The 19,039-nt window shown below is 42.2% G+C and overlaps 1 protein-coding gene across 5 annotated transcripts in view; it reads right to left on the minus strand.

The window, feature by feature from the left end:
* Positions 1 to 19,039, minus strand: part of GRK3 (G protein-coupled receptor kinase 3) — a 377,292-nt gene that overhangs the window by 123,250 nt on the left and 235,003 nt on the right. For all 5 annotated transcript variants that reach the window (XM_068239010.1, XM_068239034.1, XM_068239019.1 and 2 more), the window contains exons 4-5: positions 13,820 to 13,921; positions 11,853 to 11,927 (exon numbers count right to left, since the gene is read on the minus strand). In XM_068239010.1, coding sequence (XP_068095111.1) covers positions 11,853 to 11,927; positions 13,820 to 13,921 — 177 coding nt within the window. The remainder of the gene's footprint in view (positions 1 to 11,852; positions 11,928 to 13,819; positions 13,922 to 19,039) is intronic.

A 19,039-nucleotide genomic window follows, 5' to 3' on the forward strand; every position in this document is an offset into this window, starting at 1 on the left:
CTGAACAGTCATTTTGAGACATTTGGTTTCCAGACTACTCACGGTTTTGGGCCTGTAAAATGCCAGGGCGGTATAGGAACCCCACAAGTGACCCCATTTTAGAAAAAAAAGACACCCCAAGGTATTCTGTTAGGTGTATGACGAGTTCATAGAAGATTTTATTTTTTGTCAAAAGTTAGCGGAAATTAATTTTTATTGGTTTTTTTTCACAAAGTGTCATTTTTCACTAACTTGTGACAAAAAATAAAATCTTCTATGAACTCGCCATACACCTAACGGAATACCTTGGGGTGTCTTCTTTCTAAAATGGGGTCACTTGTGGGGTTCCTATACTGCCCTGGCATTTTAGGGGCCCTAAACCGCGAGGAGTAGTCTAGAAAACAAATGCTTCAAAATGACCTGTGAATAGGACGTTGGGCCCCTTAGCGCACCTAGGCTGCAAAAAAGTGTCACACATGTGGTACCGCCGTACTCAGGAATAGTAGTATGATAAGTTTTGGGGTGTATTTTTACACATACCCATGCTGGGTGGGAGAAATTTCTATGTAAATGGACAATTGTGTGTAAAAAAATCAAACAATTGTCATTTACAGAGATATTTCTCCCACTTAGCATGGGTATGTGTAAAAATACACCCCAAAACGCATTATACTACTTCTCCTGAGTACAGCGGTACCACATGTGTGGCACTTTTTTACACCCTAAGTACGCTAAGGGGCCCAAAGTCCAATGAGTACCTTTAGGATTTCACAGGTCATTTTGCGACATTTGGTTTCAAGACTACTCCTCACGGTTTAGGGCCCCTAAAATGCCAGGGCAGTATAGGAACCCCACAAATGACCCCATTCTAGAAAGAAGACACCCAAAGGTATTCCGTACGGAGTATGGTGAGTTCATAGAAGATTTTATTTTTTGTCACAAGTTAGCGGAAAATGACACTTTGTGAAAAAAAACTATTAAAATCAATTTCCGCTAACTTGTGACAAAAAAATAAAAACTTCTATGAACTCACCATACTCCTAACGGAATACCTTGGGGTGTCTTCTTTCTAAAATGGGGTCATTAGTGGGGTTCCTATACTGCCCTGGCATTTTAGGGGCCCTAAACCGTGAGGAGTAGTCTTGAAACAAAAATGACCTGTGAAATCCTAAAGGTACTCATTGGACTTTGGGCCCCTTAGTGCAGTTAGGGTGCAAAAAAGTGCCACACATGTGGTATCGCCGTACTCTGGAGAAGTAGTACAATGTGTTTTGGGGTGTATTTTTACACATACCCATGCTGGGTGGGAGAAATACCTCTGTAAATGACAATCTTTTGATTTTTTTACACACAATTGTCCATTTACAGAGGTATTTCTCCCACCCAGCATGGGTATGTGTAAAAATACACCCCAAAACACATTATACTACTTCTCCCGAGTATGGCGATACCACATGTGTGGCACTTTTTTGCACCCTAACTGCGCTAAAGGGCCCAAAGTCCAATGAGTACCTTTAGGATTTCACAGGTCATTTTGAGAAATTTCGTTTCAAGACTACTCCTCACGGTTTAGGGCCCCTAAAATGCCAGGGCAGTATAGGAACCCCACAAATGACCCCATTTTAGAAAGAAGACACCCCAAGGTATTCCGTTAGGAGTATGGTGAGTTCATAGAAGATTTTATTTTTTGTCAAAAGTTAGCGGAAATTGATTTTAATTGTGTTTTTTCACAAAGTGTCATTTTCCGCTAACTTGTGACAAAAAATAAAATCTTCTATGAACTCGCCATACTACTAACGGAATACCTTGGGGTGTCTTCTTTCTAAAATGGGGTCATTTGTGGGGTTCCTATACTGCCCTGGCATTTTAGGGGCCCTAAACCGTGAGGAGTAGTCTTGAAACGAAATTTCTCAAAATGACCTGAGAAATCCTAAAGGTACTCATTGGACTTTGGGCCCTTTAGCGCAGTTAGGGTGCAAAAAAGTGCCACACATGTGGTATCGCCGTACTCAGGAGAAGTAGTATAATGTGTTTTGTGGTGTATTTTTACACATACCCATGCTGAGTGGGAGAAATATCTCTGTAAATGGACAATTGTGTGTAAAAAAAATTAACAAATTGTCATTTACAGAGATATTTCTCCCACCCAGCATGGGTATGTGTAAAAATACACCCCAAAACACATTACACTACTTCTCCTGAGTACGGCAATACCACATGTGTGGCACTTTTTTGCAGCCTAACTGCGCTAAGGGGTCCAAAGTCCAATGAGCACCTTTAGGCTTTACAGGTGTGCTTACAATTTAGCACCCCCCAAAATGTCAGGACAGTAAACACACCCCACAAATGATCCCATTTTGGAAAGTAGACCCTTCAAGGTATTCAGAGAGGGGCATGGTGAGTCCGTGGCAGATTTCATTTTTTTTTGTCGCAAGTTAGAAGAAATGGAAACTTTTTTTTTTTTTCTCACAAAGTGTCATTTTCCGCTTACTTGTGACAAAAAATAATATCTTCTATGAACTCACTATGCCTCTCAGTGAATACTTTGGGATGTCTTCTTTCCAAAATGGGGTCATTTGGGGGGTATTTATACTATCCTGGAATTCTAGCCCCTCATGAAACATGACAGGTGGTCAGAAAAGTCAGAGATGCTTGAAAATGGAAAAATTCACTTTTTGCACCATAGTTTGTAAACGCTATAACTTTTACCCAAACCAATAAATATACACTGAATGGGTTTTTTTTAATCAAAAACATGTTTGTCCACATTTTTCGCGCTGCATGTATACAGAAATTTTACTTTATTTGAAAAATGTCAGCACAGAAAGTTAAAAAAATCATTTTTTTGCCAAAATTCATGTCTTTTTTGATGAATATAATAAAAAGTAAAAATCGCAGGAGCAATCAAATAGCACCAAAAGAAAGCTTTATTAGTGACAAGAAAAGGAGCCAAAATTCATTTAGGTGGTAGGTTGTATGAGCGAGCAATAAACCGTGAAAGCTGCAGTGGTCTGAATGGAAAAAAAGTGGCCGGTCCTTAAGGGGTAGAAAGCCCTAGGTCCTCAAGTGGTTAAATTTTTCCCCAATCATGAATAAAATAATTGAAAGTTCAGAAAAAAATTGAAAATCAAGTAAATGACAATCCATCACACACGATACAATTCGTGATAAAGTTGTCCTGAAATTTCCAACATGTTCAATCTCAAAAAACCCCCCCAAAAAACCCCTCTTGTACTATTTAGAGCAATTTTTTGGGGATATGTTACGGCCAGAACCCAAAGTCTGGCCACTTCGAGTTCTGGCCGGACAAAATGCAAAGTGGCCGTGCACCTGCAGCCAGTGTTAGAAATGAAATACTCCTGGCCGTATAAATGTCCTGCTGCGGGCAAAATGTTTTAAAATCCTGGCGTGAATTAATTCCCCTGGCGGCACGGCAATGTGTCAGATGAAGCCACCTCTTTGGCTCTGCCTCCTCCCCTTGCCCCTCGCCTATGCAGCTTTGGCAGCCCGGGGGACGCGCGTGTCCACCCAGAGTCGTTCGTAGCGGCAGGGAATCCTGCCGTTTGTTCCTCTGCAGAGCGGGTGCTGGCAAAAGCAATGACTGCAGCCTTCCCGCTCTGCTTTCCTGCCACTACAAACGATCAGGGACACTTGTAGTTCCCGGCTGCCGCAGCTGCATAATAGAGGGGCAGGGGCAGGAGAGGAGGCAGAGCCGAAGAGGCGGCTTCATCTGACACATTGCCGTGCCACCAGGGGAATTAATTCACGCTGGGATTTTAAAACATTCTGCCCGCAGCAAGACATTTATGCGACCGGGAGTATTTCATTTCTAACACTGGCTGCAGGTGCACGGCCACTTCCCGGTTTGAGCGGCCAGAACCCAAAGTGGCCAGACTTCGGGTTTTGGCCGTAGCATATATACTGGGAATAACCACAATGTGGCTACCCTGAGGGCCCATTCACACTAGCAGCGTTTTTCTGAGCGTTTTGCGGTCGATTTAAAATCACCCCCATTCACTTTCATTAAAATTGCATTAAAAATCACTGCAATTTCGCGATCGTGAAAATATCAGCAATTTTTCTGCGATTTTTTACAGTGCTTTTAATGAAAGTGAATGGGGCGATATTAAAAAATGCCAATCAATCGCAAAACGCTCAGAAAAGCGTTTCTACTGTGAAAGGGCCCTGATTTGAGCAGCTCACAATGCTGTCTTCAGGGGAAAGATTATTGCAAATTGTTCTAGAAGAGATTAACATAGATTCTCACACCCACAAGGGATTTGGAGAATTTGCTTAGAAAACACAATCCTACATTTTTTCTCAAATCTTTACAATGTGGGAGAAATGAAATTTCTTAGGGCAAAGGTTTTCAAACTCTTCCAGTTGACAGCATCGTTCATGTGCTGGTAAAGTTGTCAAGACATCCTTGTCCCTGTGTGTAGCCAAATTATGTGGGGTCATGCATGATCATATCAGTGGACTGCACCCCATACCCCCTGCCACCCTCTACCCATTAGCAAGTGTTACTAAAGCTTGTGCCACCATTCAAATAACATTCAACAGTAACTCCTGCAATTTGTTTCCTGATTCTATTCTTTATTCCCATAACTTTTATTCTCCCCCCCCCCCTTCATTACAGTGCACTCCATCTGCTCTGTTCACTAGAACGCCTCCTCTCACAGTGCCATTCATATTGCAACATTGTAGCACTAAGCATTGAATTCCTCTCATTTTAGTATCCTAGTTTAACCACTTCGGGACCACAGTCTTTTCGCCCCTTAAGGACCAGAGCCTTTTTCTCCATTCAGACCACTGCAGCTTTCACGGTTTATTGCTCGGTCATACAACCTACCACCTAAATGAATTTTACCTCCTTTTCTTGTCACTAATACAGCTTTCTTTTGATGCTATTTGATTGCTGCTGCGAGTTTTACTTTTTATTATATTCATCAAAAAAGACATGAATTTTGTCAAAAAAATGACTTTTTTAACTTTCTGTGCTGACATTTTTCAAATAAAGTAAAATTTCCTATACATTTGAGCGCGAAAGTTATTCTGCTACATGTCTTTGATAAAAAAAAAAACATTCAGTGTATATTTATTGGATTGGGTAAAAGTTATAGCGTTTACAAACTATGGTGCCAAAAGTGAATTTTCCCATTTTCAAGCATCTCTGACTTTTCTGCGCACCTGTCATGTTTCATGAGGGGCTAAAATTCCAGGATAGTACAAATACCCCCCAAATGACCCCATTTTGGAAAGAAGACATCCCAAAGTATTCAGTGAGAGGCATGGTGAGTTCATAGAAGATTTTATTTTTTGTCACAAGTTAGCGGAAAATGACAGTTTGTGACAAAAAAAAAAAAAAAAAAAAAGTTTCCATTTCTTCTAACTTGCGACAAAAAAAAATGAAATCTGCCACGGACTCACTATGCTCCTCTCTGAATACCTTGAAGTGTCTACTTTCCAGAATGGGGTCATTTGTGGGGTGTGTTTACTGTCCTGGCATTTGGGGGGTGCCTAATTGTAAGCACCCCTGTAAAGCCTAAAGATGCTCATTGGACTTTGGGCCCCTTAGCGCAGTTAGGCCGCAAAAAAGTGCCACACATGTGGTATTGCCGTACTCAGGAAAAGTAGTATAATGTGTTTTGGGGTGTATTTTTACACATACACATGCTGGGTGGGAGAAATATCTCCGTAAATGACAATTTTTTTATTTTTTTTACACACAATTGTCTATTTATAGAGATATTTCTCCCACTCAGCATGGGTATGTGGAAAAATACACCCCAAAACACATTATACTACTTCTCCTGAGTACGGCGATACCACATGTGTGGCACTTTTTTGCACCCTAACTGCGCTAAGGGGCCCAAAGTCCAATGAGTACCTTTAGGATTTCACAGGTCATTTTGAGAAATTTCGTTTCAAGACTACTCCTCACGGTTTAGGGCCCCTAAAATGCCAGGACAGTATAGGAACCCCACAAATTACCCCATTTTAGAAAGAAGACACCCCAAGGTATTCCGTTAGATGTATGGTGAGTTCATAGAAGATTTTTTTTTTTTGTCACAAGTTAGCGGAAATTGATTTTAATTGTTTTTTTTCACAAAGTGTCATTTTCCGCTAACTTGTGACAAAAAATAAAATCTTCTATGAACTCGCCATTCTCCTAACGGAATACCTTGGGGTGTCTTCTTTCTAAAATGGAGTCATTTGTGGGGTTCCTATACTGCCCTGGCATTTTAGGGGCCCTAAACCGTGAGGAGTAGTCTTGAAACCAAATGTGGCAAAATGACCTGTGAAATCCTAAAGGTACTCATTGGACTTTGGGCCCCTTAGCGCACTTAGGGTGCAAAAAAGTGCCACACATGTGGTACCGCCGTACTCAGGAGAAGTAGTATAATGTGTTTTGGGGTGTATTTTTACACATACCCATGCTGGGTGGGAGAAATATCTCTGTAAATGACAATTATTTGATTTTTTTTACACACAATTGTCCATTTACAGAGAGATTTCTCCCACCCAGCATGGGTATGTATAAAAATACACCCCAAAACACATTATACTACTTCTTCTGAGTACGGCGATACCACATGTGTGACACTTTTTTGCAACCTAGGTGCGCTAAGGGGCCTAACGTCCTATTCACAGGTCATTTTGAGGCATTTGGATTCTAGACTACTCCTCACGGTTTAGGGCCCCTAAAATGCCAGGGCAGTATAGGAACCCCACAAGTGACCCCATTTTAGAAAGAAGACACCCCAAGGTATTCTGTTAGGAGTATGGTGAGTTCATAGAAGATTTTTTTTTTGTCACAAGTTAGCGGAAAATGACACTTTGTGAAAAAAAAAACAATACATATCAATTTCCGCTAACTTGTGACAAAAAATAAAATCTTCTATGAACTCATCATACACCTAAAAGAATACCTTGGGGTGTCTTCTTTCTAAAATGGGGTCACTTGTGGGGTTCCTATACTGCCCTGGCATTTTAGGGGCCCTAAACCGTGAGGAGTAGTCTTGAACCCAAATGTCTCAAAATGACCTGTGAAATCCTAAAGGTACTCATTGGACTTTGGGCCCCTTAGCACAGTTAGGCTGCAAAAAAGTGTCACACATGTGGTATCGCCGTACTCAGAAGAAGTAGTATAATGTGTTTTGTGGTGTATTTTTACATATAACCATGCTGGGTGGGAGAAATATCTCTGTAAATGACACATTTTTTTATTTGTTTTACACACAATTGTCCATTTACAGAGAGATTTCTCCCACCCAGCATGGGTATGTGTAAAAATACACCACAAAACACATTATACTACTTCTCCTGAGTATGGCGATACCACATGTGTGACACTTTTTTGCAGCCTAGGTGCGCTAAGGGGCCCAACGTCCTATTCACAGGTCATTTTGAGGCATTTGTTTTCTAGACTACTCCTCACGGTTTAGGGCCCCTAAAATGCCAGGGCAGTATAGGAACCCCACAAGTGACCCCATTTTAGAAAGAAGACACCCCAAGGTATTCCGTTAGGGGTATGGTGAGTTCATAGAAGATTTTATTTTTTCTCACAAGTTAGTGAAAAATGACACTTTGTGAAAAAAACAATAACAATCCAATTTCCGCTAACTTTTGACAAAAAATAAAATATTCTATGAACTCATCATACACCTAACAGAATACCTTGGGGTGTCTTCTTTCTAAAATGGGGTCACTTGTGGGGTTCCTATACTGCCCTGGCATTTTACGGGCCCAAAACTGTGAGTAGTCTGGAAACCAAATTTCTCAAAATGACTGTTCAGGGGTATAAGCATCTGCAAATTTTGATGACAGGTGGTCTATGAGGGGGCAAATTTTGTGGAATCGGTCATAAGCAGGGTGGCCTCTTAGATGACAGGATGTATTGGGCCTGATCTGATGGATAGGAGTGCTAGGGGGGTGACAGGAGGTGATTGATGGGTGTCTCAGGGGGCGGTTAGAGGGGAAAATAGATGCAATCAATGCACTGGGGAGGTGATCGGAAGGGGGTCTGAGGGGGATCTGAGGGTTTGGCCGAGTGATCAGGAGCCCACACGGGGCAAATTAGGGCCTGATCTGATGGGTAGGTGTGCTAGGGGGTGACAGGAGGTGATTGATGGGTGTCTCAAGGTGTGATTAGAGGGGGGAAATAGATGCAAGCAATGCACTGGCGAGGTGATCAGGGCTGGGGTCTGAGGGCGTTCTGAGGTGTGGGCGGGTGATTGGGTGCCCGCAAGGGGCAGATTAGGGTCTAATCTGATGGGTAACAGTGACAGGTGGTGATGGGGGTGATTGATGGGTAATTAGTGGGTGTTTAGAGGAGAGAATAGATGTAAACAATGGATTTGGGAGGTGATCTGATGTCGGATCTGCGGGCGATCTATTGGTGTGGGTGGGTGATCAGATTGCCCGCAAGGGGCAGGTTAGGGGCTGATTGATGGGTGGCAGTGACAGGGGGTGATTGATGGGTGGCAGTGACAGGGGGTGATTGATGGGTGATTGACAGGTAATCAGTGGGTTATTACAGGGGAGAACAGATGTAAATATTGCACGGGCGAATTGATAAGGGGGGGGGGTCTGAGGGCAATCTGAGCGTGTGGGCAGGTGATTGGGTGCCCGCAAGGGGCAGATTAGGGTCTAATCTGATGGGTAACAGTGACAGGTGGTGATAGGGGGTGATTGATGGGTAATTAGTGGGTGTTTAGAGGAGAGAATAGATGTAAACAATGGATTTGGGAGGTGATCTGATGTCGGATCTGCGGGCGATCTATTGGTGTGGGTGGGTGATCAGATTGCCCGCAAGGGGCAGGTTAGGGGCTGATTGATGGGTGGCAGTGACAGGGGGTGATTGATGGGTGGCAGTGACAGGGGGTGATTGATGGGTGATTGACAGGTAATCAGTGGGTTATTACAGGGGAGAACAGATGTAAATATTGCACGGGCGAATTGATAAGGGGGGGGGGTCTGAGGGCAATCTGAGCGTGTGGGCAGGTGATTGGGTGCCCGCAAGGGGCAGATTAGGGTCTAATCTGATGGGTAACAGTGACAGGTGGTGATGGGGGTTATTGATGGGTAATTAGTGGGTGTTTAGAGGAGAGAATAGATGTAAACAATGGATTTGGGAGGTGATCTGATGTCGGATCTGCGGGCGATCTATTGGTGTGGGGGGGTGATCAGATTGCCCGCAAGGGGCAGATCAGGGGCTGATTGATGGGTGGCAGTGACAGGGGGTGATTGACGGGTGATTGACAGGTGATTGACAGGTGATTGACAGGTGATTGACAGGTGATCAGGGGGGATAGATGCATACAGTACACGGGGGGGGGGTCTGGGGGGGGGTCTGGGGAGAATCTGAGGGGTGGGGGGGTGATCAGGAGGGAGTAGGGGGCAGATTAGGGACTTAAAAAAAAAATAGCGTTGACAGATAGTGACAGGGAGTGATTGATGGGTGATTAGGGGGGTGACTGGGTGCAAACAGTGGTCTGGGGGGTGGGCAGGGGGGGGTCTGAGGGGTGCTGTGGGCGATCAGGGGGCAGGGGGGGGGAAATCAGTGTGCTTGGGTGCAGACTAGGGTGGCTGCAGCCTGCCCTGGTGGTCCCTCGGACACTGGGACCACCAGGGCAGGAGGCAGCCAGTATAATAGGCTTTGTATACATTACAAAGCCTATTATACACTGTTGCAGCGGCGATCCGGATGCCAGTAACCCGCCGGCGCTTCCGAACGGCCGGCGGGTTACGGCGAACGGGGGGCGGAGCCAGTCCCCGGCGGCTGATCGCGTCACGAATGACGCGATCGCCGCATAGCCACTCCCGCAGCCGCCCCCGCCGATGGGCGTATTGCGGTCGTTTGGGACCGGTCTTTGCCGCCGCCCATCGGCTGGGGGCGGTCGTTAAGTGGATAATAGTACCATCCCAATTGTAAAGCCATTGTTGGTTTTCTAGTACTCTACATTCGAATGCATCCGTTTTAGCACTCCCACATTCAAAAGAGCTTGAATATACTGATTCATGTCAGAATTCTCAGATTTGTCTTTGTCCCTCATGGTGCCTTTATTATAGTAGCTCCGGGTAGAGTTCTCTCCATTATAGCACCTTCTGTCATTTGGTCCATCCTCCCAGAATGCTCCCCTTACAGTGTCACTTTTACCTCTTGCCTCAATGCCATACACTACCAATAAAGAATTGGGCATGTGGAGGAGAATGCTGGATGAGTATACTATATTCACCTGTCCCATTCTAGATCATGATCCTTTCCCAGCCACATGCAGGGGCTTCTGATAAGTTACTTATACTGATCCATTGGTTGTAGAACCCATTAAACAGCCTACCCACAAGAAAATGTATTTGCATAATAAGCCTTTAAACGAAGATTATAAAAATATTATAGAGTGGTTAGTGGAAGCCTCCCTTCCAGAAAATATATATTTTTTAATGTTTGGATGTTTTAAATGGCAAGGCAACATACTTTGAGCAGGGATGAGTGAAATCATCAGATTCCACTCTGCAGCGGTTCTGTCAGGGTTTCAAAATCCTCTGTGTGGAAATTAGCCTAAGCAGGGGCACATTACTCCCCTATAGGCCATCATAGTACCTCTCTTGCAATCCATATGTGTGACCCAGGTGCTTAATTTCAGATCAGTGACGATACCACTCACAGCTGATGTGTAAAAGTAAAAAAAATAAATAAATAAATAAAAAAAAAACCTAACATACAGTTTTATGAAACATCCCTATATGGATCCAAATATCCCTTACAGAAGTTTCCTATTTCAATTCAAAGAGTTGGGTCTTCCTTTGTTAACAAATCTGTGGTCACACCATTCTGGCTGCCAAGTCTACTTAGTAGTAGCTAGAAGGCAGCCTATCCATTAATCTGTTAGCAGCTCTGCACACATTATCTCGAGATAGATAATCCGCCAGGGCGTCTTCTAATGGCAAATGCCATTTTGCTGCCTAATGCAGCTTTGCAGAGTGGCGTGAGGAGCTTATTTATATTTATCTGTTCTGGCAGGCTGGATCGGCTTCTCCTCTTCATCCACTCGCAGTGCTGCACTCCCGACATCCTCTTCTGAGTTCCGATCACATGATGTGACATTTGATCATACCCCAGGGGATGGTGTCAGCGTTGCAGCACCTCCCGTGGTAGAAGAGGGGTGATGGAACAGTCCCTTACATCCCCACCTTTACCAACATGTATCGCTGCAACGCTAACACAATCTCCTGGGGTAGGATCAAATGTCTCATGAACTCAGAAGAGGATTCCGAGAGTGCAGTGCCGTGAGTGAATGAAGAGGAGAAGATTATTCAGAAGCCCAGAACAGGTAAATATGACAGCTCCCTGCACCACTCAGCATACCCTGCCAGGCTGGGGAAGGCACACTGCAGCGCACATAACAGCATCACCTAGCTGGAAGGAGTAATAGTGCCGGACAATCCATAGTCTTAGCTTTCCACATCACTTAACGCACAGTGACTGTAGTGGGTAACAAGGTAGAAGCAGGTAATAGGGATCTATGTCAGAAGTTCATCCCAATTAAGCTTGCCTATTCATCCCAAATCAAGCTTGGCTATTTCTTGGTCAATGTGAAGGAATCAGACATCACTGTAAGTTGTGTCTGATTATGCACATTATGAGCCTATGTTCAGTGCATATCGCTCATGATTACACAAGGATAACTTTTCAATTATGAAGACCATTATCCTACTGCTATGAACTTTTATTTTTCATCTATTTTTCAGTTATTTTCTAATATAATGAAGATTTAAATTAAATGTATATTTCAGGAACGTTAACACAAGCTGCACAATACTAAATGTAAATTATAGTTACACTAGGTTTCAGCCTTTCTAATTCTTACCTGAAATAGAGTAGGGGGCACTTGCTTCTTTGCGAGATGAGCCTGGACATGGTCTACAGCTTGTTTGGAAAAAGGCTAAGGATTAAAAAGAAGCAGAAAGTAATTACCTGAAAGGCATAATCAGAAAAAAGTAAACTGTAAAACCTATAATACTACCCATGGGCAGACCAAATAAAACACAGCAAACCGACACGAATTGACAAACACTTGCACTTGTCAAAAAATTTTCAATGACTTATTTTAAGAAGCCAGAGGCCTCTGAAATTACCGTACACATGTAAATTACAAACATACTGACTGCTGGACAGCATTCACAACTACAACAAGAAAAAGCATCTTGCTAATCAATAGAATAAATACTTTTGTTCCATTGCTGTTCTACCTTAATAGGTTTTTGTGTATTGTATTGTGTTGCTTTCTCTCCACAAACAGGTCCAAGAAACTACACTCTCTTTATCGATCTTACCGACTGAACTTTAACTCCATCTTTCCTACGTTGATCAGCATTCCATTATGGACATTACCTTTTCACTTGTTAAGTTATCATGACATGAGTTTGTACGATATAATTTGTCAACAACTTTCATCATTATGACGACAAGATATCTTGTACCTGTGTACCTTTATTTAAAACTAATAAAAAATAGTGTTACAACAAATGCTAAGCAATTGTGATTTGTTAAACTTTTTCAAAGCGATTTTTGCACTGATTTGAAGGAATGTGATTTTTGTCCTGCATTCCTTTCCATCGCAATTGCTCCGAAAATGCTGCAGGCAGCTCTTTCGGGATTCCTACAAATGGCAAGTGCTGTAATGAAATCCGTCTGATAGGGATCCACTGTCCTAGCGATTTGCAAGTCGCCGGCGATTAGCATGAGCACAGAAAGCGCTGCTAGTGAGTCCTGGCCGTTAGCCAATGTAAGTTTACAGAGATTCTCTCAATAGTTTACATAACACACACTCTTATTATTTGCATCAAGCCTCAAAGAGTTCCGGCTCAAGACATAGTCAGGTTTTGGCCTGTTGAGTGGGCCCTAGAGATGATGAATAGTATCAAATATAGGATCAATAGTGGATATTTAACATCAGACTTATTTACGTATGCCATTATTAGTGTTTAAAACTACTGGCAATGGGCACTATGCCATATGTATTAACATATATATATATATATATACATTATCACTGGTAATTACATGAGGCATGATTATATAACTAATTAAAACTATATCATCCTACACCTTATTACCCATTTCTAACACCTGGATTAATCCACTGACTGACAGCAAACTTGAATGCTCCCATATCATGGTCTCTATTAGATCACTTAATGCTTTTCAACAGTGTCTGTATATTTTAGTTTAATCTGACTTTCCAATAAAAATTTTCAAAGAAAAAAAAAAGCATGTAAACAATGCTGAAAATTTTGTTCTGTATGCAGGGAGAAGCAGGAAACTTCCTCTACTTTGTTTGCTTAGTAATTACTTTATTGCAAGACAATCTGATTTGTCCTACAATTGTCATTCTTATCAATTAGTGTCAGTAAACTGTAAATATGCCTTGGAATGATTTTAGACAACTCCTTTTATGTTTTATTGCAAACTTGCTACATTCAAACTGCCGCAAAGTCTATAATGTAGTTTTATTTACAGCTGCACTTATTCTTTAGTTCCCCTCAAATACAGAGCCAAGGGAGGAGGCTATAGCCTGAATTTACGCACATTCAAGGATGACAGGGACCCTTGACTGCAAACCTGAACATCTATTTCAGTATGTCACACAGAAAATCAAACACAGAGTATGCCAACACTACACAATGTTCCTCACATTAGCACCATGAATCTGAAGAAGTAAGCTGAAACGAGGCAAAATTATTCACTATGCCGTGTTTGAAATGCTTGGGAGACCCAAAGTTGGCTTTAAGCATATTCTGCCTATAAGATAGAAAGATGAAAGAGAATACTTACATGTGAACAAGATAGTAGCTCTTTCATAATATACGTGTCATAAATCTGTCGACTTCTACAAAGGCGGTCCTCCTCAGAATCCAACTTCTCATACTCTTTTATCTGAAAAGGAGACATAATGAATACGGCACGTCAGATGCATCCTCCTGCCACTTCGTAATATTCATTAATTCAAGGGTACAAAGCACCTAACTTGTTACAAGGCATCATGCATGCCAGTTTACCCATGAAGCACCAGCGGTCAGCAAATAAAAACAGAATCTATCTCAAGAGTTCTCAGAGGCAAAAATGATATACAAACTATAGCAAATACACAGATGGTTCTAACCCACTTCACACAAACCCCCCAAAAAGTAGTACAAATACAACATTTATTTGCACAAAGAGTACAAATAAGAATACTGTATTCCAAAAAAAACAAAACAAAACTGGAATTGCGGGCTTCAATACAATAAACACCTGTAGGGGAAAGCCAGATATATACATTTCCCCAATAAGATTGTTACTGGACTGCAATCCTCTATTTTTTCCTGAGGGTCCCTACTCTCCTTCCGCACTGCAAGAGCAATGAAGATTCTTTAACATGATGGCTTTCATCCTTTCTGGTAATAGAGGCTAAGAGAAGGAAATTGGCTTTTTGTAACAGGTTCGCTACGCCTTAACTATCCCATAAACGTTCACTCAGTGCAGCTGCGCGATCCTTGTGGATCCTTCTTACTGGTAGACCCTAGGAGGAAAAGAACAATGAGACCATCGCGGGTAACTTCTGGGCACAGTACACCCTGGTGCGTAATACAAATCACACTGTGCTCAAGGTTGCTATCACCGCATGCAGGATGGGGACATTCCCCCCTTTGATTCCCTGCTCACCAAATAGTCTCTTGTATGCCAAGCGTATCACTCAATAACCATCCAGAGTCTAAAAGCAAAGAGAAAAGGACCTCCTCATAGCGTAAAACTGTTTGTTTAATATGGCTCGGCGGCCCCAATTAAAATCAGCGTACCAAAAAGAGAATTAATAACAGCATATCTCACATCTCCATGAGCGGCGATCGGACCTTTCCGCCTCCACGCCTGTGTTCCGTCCGTGTCTGTAGTTTGCCTGGTAGCGTGCGTGTCTTAGCTCTGCCCTACGCATTTCGTCACAGTGGGCGTGACTCATCAGGGGCTGTCCCCTTATTAAATTATTATTTAATAAGCTTGACTTCTGCTGTACTAAACTAACACTCATAGCCTAGAGGAGACTGCAGTGTAGCTATTTATAAGTCCATGCCTAATTGTATGCTTGAGCAACACTACAATATGAAATTGTAATTGCATTGTGTGTATGGGGCACTTCTGCGCTCGACAGCCGAGTGGGAAGTCCAACAGTATCGTTCGGAATGACCGTTAGTGGTTTTGCTTCACTACCGTGTAAAATTGCAACTGTGTGTGGGTGCGTGGCGTTCTCGTATTCGGCCTAAGCGCAAAGCTGAACCAAATACGAAAACGCAGACTGCGTGTTGAGCACTCGACAGCTAAGTGAACGTGTCTAGCAAACCGCTAGTGGTGGCAGTAAGGAGCTTTTTAGGGGTCACAGCCTTGTTTGTAGCTTGAATAAGGCTGTCCCCCGCTTGATCTGGTCAAACCCGCAGCCGGGAACCGTATACACAGGCGTGCCGCGGGCCGATTCCTGACAGTGGGCGGTCGGCAAGTGGTTAAAGATCTCATTAAAGAGAGTCTGAAGCCATAAAAATTACCTCTTTTTATTGGCCAGTTATATTAAGCATGAAGATCATAGCCGATATGCCAGAACAATGTATTTATACTCCTGAAATTCCCGGGGAAAATTCTGTGATCCTTCCTGGAATAGGCAGAACCTTGCGCAGTAGCTCTGCCTCAGTTCCAGTCAATCTCTGCCTCTCCCCGCCTTTCTCAGTCTTCTTTCACTGAGAGGGGCGAGGAGAAGTGGAGATCTGAAGAGACTGACTGGACTGGAGGCAGAGCTACAGCGCAAAGCTCTGCCTCCCCTGGGCAGAAATCCACGACCTGGAAAGCCGTGGAATTTTGCCCCCGGGATTTTCGGGGTATAAATACCTCGTTCTGCCATGGGGTTGCAGCAAATCAGCTTTGATCTTAATGCTTAATATAACCGGCCAATAAAAAGAGGCTTCAGACTCAAATGTAGACTTTTACACAAATGTGATAGCAGGCTGTTGAATTGCCAGGAAACTGCTATTGCTTAAGAAGAAATAAATATGGCAGCCTTTGCTTTAGGTTCCCTTTAATCGATTGATGTAATGTATGGGCAGTTTAACAGTCTACAGTTTTGATATGAAATGAAATTAGCTAAAAGTACGGAGTAGTGATCTGCAAACAGAGTTATAAGCATAAGCTGAGTACTGTATCCAGGCAACCAAGGGGCCACTGCATTTTTTTTTCCAATTCCAAAACCAGTGATGCTTTAATAATATTAATAATTAAAGGTCTAGAAACACTAACATCATTCCTAATATTTATTTTAAATCAAAACTGATAAACATTGGTAGTATATTTGTATATACATCAGGAAAAAAGTGCTTGTGTAGAATCCCTGAAATTTTGACACTTGTGGGCTCAACTGGCTGTCACTGCCCCTGGCTGGGACTGTCCCAATGTGTAGCAGGTCTGGCCACCCAAAGCCAAAACAGCGTAAGAGTTCATATAAGGAGTTACCAATCTGTATGACTGCATCCTCAGTACTGGCTGTTTGCTAACTAAAGGCCATTTGTCAGTGTACAAAGACTTGGTCATGGCTCACTATTTGCAGAAAAACTAAACAAACCTCTCTTGGTCAATAATCGACCTAAATATAGACACCTTTACAGATCATCCCTATGTAATAAGCGGCCACACAGATCAAGCTAGCCATTGAAACGGTCATGTAGCTTGAATCAGTCTGGATGAGGTAAAGCACAAAATGAAGCCCTTTATCTTGTGCTGTAATGCAGTAAAAAAGATGAAAACAGTTTGGATAGTATTTTATCATTTTTGGGTTTTTTTTCCACAAAAAAAAAAGGCAGAAGTGTAAGAATTAATTCTGCAACTGTCAATGTAATGGATCATACCCTAGCAGCCTGGGAAAATTCCTGTTCTCAGAGCTCTCTTAATTCTGATGCTATAACAGATCTAGTGCCAATTATAGCAATCACACTCAGCGGCAGTGCCTATCTCACCAAACAGCTTTTCAGAATTCATACTAGTCCACAAAGCACAAAACAAAAATGCAGCCCTGACATGTAGTTTGTAAAATTACAGGGCCAAACATCATCCAAACTGTTATGTCTACAACAGGCAGCCATCAAGAAACGTCTACTGGAAGGGGCAGGGTGGCATGCTAGAACTACTACGGCTAATACTGACAACTACATAAAAACGCCACTATTTTCTTACAAATGTAAATGTACTGGCTTTTGGCAGCATAACCACTCTGGTATTTATCGGTTTTAAGATAAGCTATTCACTTGACAGTAAACTGCAAGAGATAACAAGTACTGTACTTTCAAAGATATCCAGCTTGAACCTTTTGTAACAAACTATAGCAAAGCATGTGCCAGAATAGGAATGACCTAGAGATAGTGGAGTGCATCACAGCATTATACACATTTAGAGAGAAACAATAGGATGCTGGATAAATAAATGGAAGGGATATGAAAGCGCTACTGAACCAAAAAACTGAAAAAGGAAAATTCTGAATACAATTCTTTTCTAGAGAGAGATATGAAATAGAACTCTCAGGCTGCGTTATTTTTCATTAAATACACAAGAGTGCCTTAACAAGCAGTGGCTGGTGAACAGGGAAGGATCAAGGCCTCATATATATCTAAAAACAATATGGTGATTACTGTAAAATGAACATAGTATTGCCTCTGAAACTGCACTGCAATACTCAAAAATCCTTTGTGTAGCTGTGCTTGCTGTAGCAGTGCACCTCTCCATACAGGCTTAGGGCTGGTTTTACCCTGGATGTTTGATGTGATGTGAGCACCGCAGATATGAGGCTTAATATGACCCCGCGCCACAGTGCAGCCACAGGGTCCTGGGCAGGAAGTACATCACTGGGATTGTTTTTTTTTTCAATACGATAATTCAGACCGAAAGAAAAGATAGTATTTAATCCACCAACAACATAACTATGAAAAAACATTGCCAAACTGATGGAATAGAAATTACCAATAATGTGATAGATTAGGATTAATCTACCAGGGGCTCTGGTAACATACAATGTAATCTGAATAATCTTATTAAAGATGATAATTCACCACCAATTATACTGATAATGGGCACCTTTAATCAGCCAATCAAAATTTTAAAATATAAAGAAGAAAGCAAAAGCATAATTTCTTTACAAAAAATCTTGTTCCATATTGATAATACAAGTACCTGCCAGTTGTCTATATGCTAGATTCCCATGATATGCAGCAAAACAGCCTAGACCAGCACTTTTAAGACAATCAGGCTCTTTTGCTTGTACAGATTACACAATGTGAAATTCCCTACTGCTGGTGATCAACCTCCCTCCCTATAGGGCAGCTCTAGCAGCTCAGCAGAGAGCCCAGCGCCTTGTTTGTATGGGGGAATGATTGCTTTGTGCAACCAAACTCTATGGTGTGTATCAAGTTGTATGGTGGCAGATAAAAATAAAAGCAGCATTTATGTACCTAAGGATGCAAGCAGTTTCGGAAATATTAATTTCTACTAAAAGAAAAGCTACATTTAACTGAACATTTCCATGGATTTGTTTAGAAAATGTGAAATCAGTCAGCTTTGGTTTTAATTCTGCCCTTCACAGATTCCTCCATTTTCCGAGTCAATGTAAACTCATTATGTAGGAGGAAGACCTACGAATCGGGAAGACCTGAGACTGCATTGTAATTACCACTAATAGACTAACAGAAAATTGCAATCAATATCATAGCTGGCACATTGCTTAGCCAGTTTTATTGATACCCAGTGCAATAATAATCAGCTGGACACTAATGAACTTGCTTTCCATTCTCTGCCTATTGTGTTCACGGATACACAGAACAGCTTATGTTTAATAAAGTGCGGAAGACATTAGGCTAGATGAATCTAATTTCCCAAGGCTGGTAGACTGGATGCTCCAGAAGCAGAGGTCACGTACAGCCCAAAATATGTACTAGCATACAGCTACAATGGTATCCATGCAGAACATAGAAGGTCACTATAAATCATTCTGGG

Source organism: Hyperolius riggenbachi, chromosome 1 (assembly GCF_040937935.1).
Source record: "Hyperolius riggenbachi isolate aHypRig1 chromosome 1, aHypRig1.pri, whole genome shotgun sequence".
NCBI classification, from domain to species: Eukaryota; Metazoa; Chordata; class Amphibia; order Anura; family Hyperoliidae; genus Hyperolius; species Hyperolius riggenbachi.